At 25.0% G+C, this 9,558-nt stretch overlaps 1 protein-coding gene across 1 annotated transcript in view; it reads right to left on the bottom strand.

Annotated features, from left to right (window-relative positions):
• LOAG_17992 (carboxypeptidase A1) overlaps positions 1 to 3,619 on the bottom strand; it is a gene marked incomplete at its 5' end in the record, with an annotated part of 9,548 nt that extends 5,929 nt beyond the window's left edge. Inside the window, 5 exons of the mRNA XM_020450662.1 lie at positions 1,088 to 1,192; positions 1,342 to 1,564; positions 2,657 to 2,793; positions 3,316 to 3,397; positions 3,438 to 3,619. Coding sequence (XP_020305633.1) covers positions 1,088 to 1,192; positions 1,342 to 1,564; positions 2,657 to 2,793; positions 3,316 to 3,397; positions 3,438 to 3,619 — 729 coding nt within the window. The remainder of the gene's footprint in view (positions 1 to 1,087; positions 1,193 to 1,341; positions 1,565 to 2,656; positions 2,794 to 3,315; positions 3,398 to 3,437) is intronic.
• Between the last annotated feature and the right edge of the window lie 5,939 nt (positions 3,620 to 9,558).

Raw genomic sequence — 9,558 nt, 5'->3', positions numbered from 1 at the left:
TATATATATATATATATATATATATATATATATATATATATATATATATATATATATATATATATATAAACCCCTATACATGGTGGAATAACATTTTTCCCTTCTTTTATTCTTCAGATTAATGTCTTCGAAAATTTATTTTGTGGTGACATTTCGGAGTTTAGTTTTGCGCGTTAATTTGTGCTTTGTAATTCTTAATTATTATGTGATGCTAATATTTAATTAATCACTTAATTATTCAAGTTTGAGGTGGAAATGGAAAAAAAAATCTTGCGCTATTTTTCATTTTAGCGAGTTGTATGACATGGAAAATTTGAACTGTGCGATAATTAGCAAGAATTCTCGACTGACTCTATGTGATTGTTTTTATAGCTCCAAATGATTCAGAATTTTTCTAAAAGTTAATTTCACACAGGTATGTTTCATTAACAAAGTTACTAGAGAAGGAAAAAAAAACTAAATCGAATAAAACAAAAATGAATTTTAAAAAAATAAGGAAATACGCGCAGTCGTTTTAAACTTAACTGAAATGAAACGATTTAATTAACAAAATATTTGTTAAAAGAAATATTCTTTGCTCTTTATCAATTGTTTTAAAAATTTAAATTTTATCGGCAAACTATTGTTCCGTAATTTTCAATCATTTTATTTTAACTGCTAAATGTTAACATCGCACAGAATAAAATGTGAAAGTAGAGAGGATGGGCAAAATAATTGGAAAATTGCTTGATTTCCATCAGAAGATAATTGAAATCTTTTAATTTTCAAATAATAATCAAATTATTATTTTAATTTAGTTTTTTATTTCAAAAAATTGCTTAAAGTTTACAAGTTATAAATTTGAAGCTTGCCAGTTGTGTGAATTCTGAGTTTTGATAGTCATTAAACTTAAGGATTAATCTTTGTAAAAAACAACTTCCTAGTATCAGTATCAGTCTTTGAAATACATACAAAGAATAATTGAATTTTTGATCTATTGTTATTTACGATATTTGCATAAGATTACGTAGGAAACGTTTACGTAAGATTACGTAGGGAATATACAAAGAAAATATTTGACGTTAAAATTGGAAAATAAATGAATTACTTGATCTATCATATACAGTACAGTAGATGGTGAAACCCATTCACGTGCATGGATGCCACCATCGATCCAAATGCCTGCTTTTTGAAAATGTCTTGGCTTGCCAATCTAGAAGTTATGTAAATTTTATACTTGGTCATTTTAATGAATAATTAAATGTAAAACTCAAATTACAATAAATTTAATGAAAATGATTAGCCCTTAAATAATTTTCTGTGGTATCTCATTCATTCCTTAATCATTTGTATTTCATACACCTTGATTAATTTTAACTGTCGTCCTTCGTGGGTGACACCAATACTTCTCACTTGGGTACGATCCGGATATGCAGCACTTAACTGATCTAGATAATTGAGAATTTCATTATATGAATGGTACTGGGCCAGATTGAAATGAACCCGACGTGATGATGATGGATCATCTCGTAACCAATTATAATGACGTGACCTATTGGCTTTTTCGCGTAATTTTCTTATTTTCCTGTAAAGTTTATCTGGTGTTTAAGCATATTTGGAAAATTTGAAATTCCTAATCATCGAAATTTAAAATTTTTTAAATTGCCATAGAGAATCACTCCATATTAGATTAAGATCAAATATGCTATAAATACAACAATTCTGCTTCCATCTGTTTTTAGCAACCTTCTCAAATTTTGAGAATAACATCTGCTTGGGAGTCAACTTCAACATTTGAATCCACAAAATGCTAAAATTATACGAAATGAAGGAAAAGTTTTTCGAAATCGAAATATCTGGAAAAGCTAAGAAGTCAAAAAATTAGTTATGAATTTTTTCCGTTCAGTAATGATAATTATCACCAATGTATACCATCGATGAGTTGTGATTCTACAGTATAATGATCGAGTATTTTTTTAAACAATTATAAACAGCTGAATATGAAAATGGAACCGAAATAATAGAATAATAATTCGTTAATGATTTTTTTTTCTTTTTTTCGTACATTTTAAATGATTTTTCCAAAATGCATAGCATAGATGGGAAATAACATTAGATGAACATATTCAAAGATTTTCAAGAGGAACGATTGAAATGTTTAAGAAATCGAATTATTTGAAATGCTTAAATCTACTTCTAACTCATATTTATACTTTGTGTTTGGATGAAGAAATTAAGAATAATTTTTCCGGAAAAGATAATTCAACATTTGAAAGTTTCTAGTCGAAAATGCATAATATTTTTTTCGCTAAACAAATTTCTAATTTTGAGATGAATCAATTATAGGAAGTGTTTTGATGGAAATAGTTGATTGCATGTATAAAGCTTTTATCAAACTTTCTATTTATGCTCACATCAAATGTTAAATTGAAACATTTCGAAATTTGATTTAGCCAATAATTTTAATTGTTTTTTAAGGCTGAAAATAAATTAAACGGTGAAAATCATATAATGGAAATTTCAATTTTTCGATAATTATATATTTTTAAAAGAAATAGTTTCAGAAATGACAACTCCTGAAGATATTCCTTGCCATAGCCTATAATCTCTAATATTCAATATTCGGGAATTGCTGAACTTCACTGTTAAATGATTTTTAATTTAATATAAAATGAACTTTTCAACATCGTCGATCATGACTGAATATGAAATATTATGTGTTTTCATTGATTTCAAAAATCCATCCTTCATCTCTTCTCGAATCATCACATGTACTTGACCACCGGCTACTCTCGGTGCTTTCCAAAAATCTATCTAAAAGGAAATCTATCTGAAAAAATTATGAGTGAAAGATCAGCTAAGAAAAACTGTGCGAATTTCCTTCTTCTCTCAATTTCAGTGTTAAATTTTTTTTTTTATCAATCTTAAACTAAAAATAATTTTCAAGTAATAGAAATTGCTTCGTTTTTTCTTTAAATTTGAATTTGAATATCAAATTCGTCTTTTAGCTAATAAGATTAGTAAGGAACTTCCTAAAAGGAAAAATATTACATCTGCAAATTGGCTTAATGATAAGTAATAAGCTAATTGCAACATACAGTTCATCAATAATCTGTCATGATTTTCATGATTATTTTGAAATGAATGATCAATTTTGAAGTAATTTGTAAGATTGTCAACTTGCATTATAATATATTTATTGTCTATTACAAAAATCTGCAACAAATATCACTTATTCCTTCTTTTTTTTTCTTTGTTTTAGTAATCGCAAAGTATTTTATTTAAATTAAATCAAAATTAATATGATTTGAAAGAAAGAAATCAAAATTAGTTTACCTTTGTGCTGTTTACTAATAAATCAAGAAGGTATTCTGTTTGTCCTTTGGTTTCTGGATTCAATCGGTACACTGTAAAAGAACTGAATCATCGGATTAACAAGAATTTGTTGCTCTGCTTACCTTTTCCCAGTGGTAATTGATGTCTCTGTCAAATTTGTTGACAAATCGCTATCAGCAATCGTATCGCCGATCGATGTAAATATAATAGCTATTATATAAGTAGGCCAAAATTGGAAAAGATATCGTTGCAATCTCCATTCTGACCATCGTTTCGTTGTTAAATTGTTTTTACGTTGAAGCATTTGTCGTGCTGTTGAAGTATCTTAAAAAAAAAAAGTGATGTATCTTGAAAAAAAAGAAAAAAAAAGGAAAATTCTAATAAAATTTAATAAAATTTTTTAAAACTCACAAAAAACAAATTTGGTAGAAAAATGAAAGCTCCAAAAAATTTGCATAGTTACATAATAAAATGAAATATGAAATCATAAAAATTTGTAGCATTTTTTTTTTGTTTTTGTTTTTTTGAAATGAATGAATGAAAGTTTTCAATTAATTTTGAATTGCACTGGGAGAAATGCAATTCAAAATTAATTGAAAGTTTAGTATTCAAATGTAAAATTACAAAATAAATGCGAAAATTTGCAAACAATTTATAAACTGACAGACTTTGAGCATAAATAAAAAAAAAAGAATGAAAAAAGGAAGTACCATGAATTCGCTGCAAAATAGCAAATTGTAAACTAGTTTACCAACCAACTCATATATCGAAACATAAAATGAATAATCACTAGTAATTATTTGGAAAATTGATTTTATAAAAATTTTCCCTTTCTCAATTAATAGATATGAAAAAAAGAATTTTTTTCTGTAGAATTTTAAAATTGTTTTGTTTTTTGCTTTTTTTTCCTTCCTTCTGCAATGTGATATTTGAAGAAATTTAAAGTTTAATATATTTGAAATAAGAAATTCCAACTAAAATTTCTTTGTTAGAATGGAAAATTAAAAAAAAAGAAAAAAAAAGTTGAATACGAAATTATAACTGTACGAATTTGTGTTTAAAATGCATTCTTAACCAAATGTCAACATTGCAAGGTAAGTTTGTTTTGGATAGGTAAACTAATGAATTAACTGACTGATTGACTAACTAATACCGGTTATCTCTATTGATCAATCGATTGAATGAGAATGGTGATTAACAGTAACTGACTGATTGACTGACCAGAGCCAAATGACAGGAATGCTAATATGATAAACTGGTTGGTTGATTGGTTAGTGCTCGATTTTAAATGAAGCGAAATTTTTGTCTGATTGGTTTAGGTGGATGGAAGAGTGAGAGCAATACAACAATGAATTGTGTGGCATGTTAGTTCGTAGTAAATGATAATAAGTGGGCGGTACATTCCCGGTTTAAGTTTCCTCGGGTCTTCCGGTTTCACAGTTGGAAATAGTTAGTGGTAAGAAGAATAGTGGTTGATGATAGTAGTGATAGCTTAGATTGTTTACAAATTCTGACATCGAAAAAAAATCTTGTCATAATACGATTTAAGCGCAAAAATCATCATCAATCTATGATTTTTCCGCTTAGATATACATATATGTAATGTCTAATTATTTAACGCAATCTTCCTACAATAAAATGTTAAATACAATAGCAAAATTTACTCATTTGTTCGGAAAATTTTCGAAAGCGAAAAATTGAAAAATTTAAATTATTGAAGAAAAATGAAACGTCAAATATCAAATACGATAGTTTTAATATTACATATACGATTGCTTTTCTTCCCCTCTTTTTTTCCTGTTTTTTTTCGATTTATTTGATCGAAAAAGAACAGATGATGAAAATATGCTCGTTTTTTTTTTAATCAGAAATTTCTAATGATTAATTATTGAATGGCTATTATTTTTATCACGGTAACAATACGAGCTAAAATATAAAATAATTAAAATAAAAACAATTTCTACAAATAATAATGTATAATTCAAAACAAAATATTTAAGAGGATGAAAATGAAATATATATGAAATATAATGAAATCAATAATTAGTAATTGGTTTTGAAAAGAAGATTTCAATGTGAGGTGATTGAAATGTTTTCAAAAATGTTTAAATTTTGTATTATTCCAAACATTGAAGGAATTGTATTATTTGCAAAAATGTATGTTGGAAGAATTAAAAATGACTGAATTGTTTTCATTTATTCCTTTCACAATGTGAAATAATTATTTCAAAATTATAACAACAGAATTTGAACGGAACCGATGGATAAATGAAATGTAAAATTTTGCAATGAAAAATTTTATCAAATAGGAAATAATATCATTTGTTGCAAAAATAATTGGAGCCTTCAGATAATTAATTAATCATACTTTTCCCGTTTTATCAATTCCGATTCCCATTCTTATTACTAGTAATTAATTAGATCTAAAGCTATCATTTAATATGTGCATTGCGCAACTTTTAATAGTTTCAAATTATCACATGATTGAAACAAATTAAAGTGGGAAAAGAAATGAGTGAATTAAAAAAGAAAAAGAAATTTCAGTAATTTTATTTCCGTTTTAGCGTTTTTATCCATTCTTTGCAGTTACATTTCCTGATGGGAAAAGTGTTTTTTAAACATTTACTTATCCCTTTTTTTCATATATTTGCCAGCGTTAAATGCAATTTCACACCAATCAATTTGATTCTCAAATGAGAAGAAATCACTTTCATTTAACAAATTGCAATTGAATTTTTCCGGTCAATATTATCTGGTCAAAAATATTATGCAAATTATTGCTAACACCACTTATATCCTTAAATCATTTGAATAATTAGTCAATTCCATATTACAGTTAAATTATTTAATGATATAAACAATAAATGATATTTGTCAAATGAAACATGACATCATCTTTTAATATTTGGGTAATTAATCAATCTCATGTTACATTTTAATTTTCATGAATTTAATAAATAAACGACACCTGTCAAGTGATTCTCTTTTCATTAGTCATGAATTTTTCTTTGCTAAGCTTAATTGTAAGCTTCTTTTCCATTTTTCTTTGATTAAATTGCTCAAAAAAAGAAGTTTCAGAAAAATACCCCAAAATTTAGTTTTATCAAACAGCTTCTATTAAAGCCATCTATTTAAAAGATTTTTTCGCTACTTTTATTTTTAATAATTTATTTTTCTTTCTTTCCTATTGTTTTTTCATACAATTTATTCATAATTACACAATTTCACCATCTGTGCTTTGTTAAACATTGAAAATTAAAACTAAAATTATATGAAATTTTTGTGAAATGCTTTGCGGCCGATGTATTCATTTATTTTAAAAATTAAAATGCTTCAAAAATTAAAGTTAAAACAATGAAGAATAGTTATGATTGATTGTTTCAAATACAATTCTTTTCCATTTTTAGACAATAAATATAAACGCTTAGTATCGTTGTTTGCTATTTTGGGAATTTTCAAAAACAACGAAACAAATTGAGTAATAAAAATGATTGAGCAAATTTCTGGTGAGAAAACAAATAAATATTAAATAAATAAATAAATAAATGAATAAATAAATAAATAAACAAATAAGCATACATATATATATATAAATAAAATAAAAAAATCATAAATGGATTGCTTTTATTGTAAAACAGATTGGATTGAAGTAAAATTAAATTTACATTAATATTATATGCAGTAAATTGATTATTCTATTCCATTTCCATTTACGTTACCACAACAAATGAATGAAGGATCGAAAAGATGATGAAACTTGTCTTAATTAATGCACATGACTAACTGGTTAGATTTAATTGTTTGATATACTCGCAATAAATAATATAATTTGCTAATTGAAGGAATTAATTGGTTAATTGAATAAATACTTTAATTTCTTTTTTTCTTTTCTTTCTGTTTATCCATTCACAGTTTTTTCTCTCTGCTTTTTTTTCGTTTTTTTTTTTGCACAATGAAAAACAGGTAATTGGTAATTGCAAGCAAATATATCTTCGTTTGGCAATTGAAAAAAAAAGGAAATTAAATTGAGAAAGAAATTCTTTCATTTCAAAAAAATTAAATTAATTAAAAGTTTTTCAGAATGTGAAAAGTGCTAAAGTGTGAAAAAGAATGCTTTTGCATTTATTAATCATTTTTTAAAACGATAAATTTTTTTTTTAAATTAAAATTATCATTTCTTATGATGGCTGGGACAAACTATAATATTTGGTATAGGTGTTTCAATTAATTTAAATTTTTTTCATCTTTTTTTTTAAGTTAATTTTTTTAACTTATTCAACTAGGATATATTTGCTTGCGATTATCAATCATTTGTTTTTCTTCGTGGAAAAATTAATTAATTAATCAACTTTATTTACTTAGTTGATATCTTTTAATTAATTTCTGATTTATTTTAGCATATTTGGATCATTGTTTTAACCATATTTAAGAGGAAAAAGGAAATGGGATATTTTACTTCTGACTGTTATTAGAAATAATAACAAGAATAATAGTTGAAGGAAAAAATTGTAATTAAAATAAATTATAGTAATTTTTTTCTTTTATTTTTGAATTTGAATGAAAATTTTTGTAGCAACACAAGAAAAAAAAGTGAAATTATAGAATTTTAATGACAAAATTATAACAAATATTTCACTTGTATATTAGGAAAAGGTAGGGGAAAGGGTCATTTCCTAATTAAAGAATGTTTCATCTTCCATGAATAAATAGATAAACGTAGATAAGATAAAAAGAAAAGATCACCTTAGCCGCCTATTTTCTGATCAACTCAAAATATACACCTTATAGTTATATGATGAATAATGCAAAATTTAATATCATCAATTTAGATGGAAATTTTGGACGAATTCAAGATTAAAATTAATTCTTTTCTAAACTAATTTTCACCATAACTTATTCCTAATCACTAAAATTATCATAGTTAGTTTATTAATAAACAAATAATTGGAATTATTATAATTAAAAATTGATCACTTCTAATATGCATATGTGAGTTTTACGCATTTTAAATAATTGTTCTTCTATTTGACGTCATTCATTCCCAACATTGTGTGAAGAAGAAAAATGTTACAATTTATCAAATTGAAATGTTAAATGACATATAACATTTTGAAATTCGTATCACTGGTCATCAATTATAATTGGCAATGAACGCTTCGTGTTAATAAAATTAAGAAACGAAATTAGTTAATATAATTAACAAGGTAAATTAAATAAATTTTCAAACTGCGAATACACAATAACATCATTATGATGAAAGATTGCTGGGAAAGTTTAATAACTAATCAAATTATTTTAAAAGAATATGGATGATTTGATAAAATTACCTATCAACTTATAAAAAATATTAATGAGAAAAAAGAAGATAATAATTTAATGTTTACAATTAATTTCAAGAACAAGTAAATTTAGCTCCATTTTAAAAATAAATGAAAATTTATGATTAACGAAAAATTTTATAAAACAAAAAGAAAAAAATGATAAGACGAGGAAGTTAATGATAATTAGATAAGCGAATATTATGATGTATAATAATACTGCGGGATAGGAAACGGGGAATTAGAAGGAGCATGAAAAAATTGGAGACAGGGGACAGAAGAATGTATTTTATAGGTAAACTTGGATGGAAAAGGGAAAGGAAAAGAAGGTACAATAATGATGGATTAAGGTAATACAAAAGATGTGAATTGCGTAAACTAAAATTTTTCTCTTAAAACAAATTTCTCGCCAAGCATATTTGGGCGGCTTTTTTTTCTTTTTTTTTGTGTATGTGTATGTATAACGACCCAAATTTCCTGTAATGCGGGAGTACAAGTTTGATTACACTATCTTTCTTAACAACCCCGCTTTCCCGATCGATCGACCCATATAACTTGCTTTTGCCTTCTCCATAGAAAACAAAAAAAAAACAAAAAAATAGGAATTTATATGTTTAATTTTTATGAGTTTTATAATTAGCTCATTAACATAAAAGAAATAAACATTTCACTCACAAAAATAATAAGTTATTGTTGAAAGAATTTTAAAAATGAGAAAAAAGTAACAATTTTCAAGTGTTAAATATTAAAAGCGAAAATTTTCATTTGTAAATCTCATCAAAATTATCTACAAATGCTACATTTATTATTATTATTATTGCTATTATTATTGTTATTATTATTATTATTATTATTATTATTATTATTATTATTATTATTATTATTATTATTATTATTATTATTATTATTATTATTATTATTATTA

Source organism: Loa loa, assembly GCF_000183805.2.
Source record: "Loa loa unplaced genomic scaffold supercont3.168, whole genome shotgun sequence".
Classification (NCBI taxonomy): domain Eukaryota; kingdom Metazoa; phylum Nematoda; class Chromadorea; order Rhabditida; family Onchocercidae; genus Loa; species Loa loa.
Note: the sequence above shows the minus strand (reverse complement) of the source record. Positions and strands in the feature narration are given on the sequence as shown.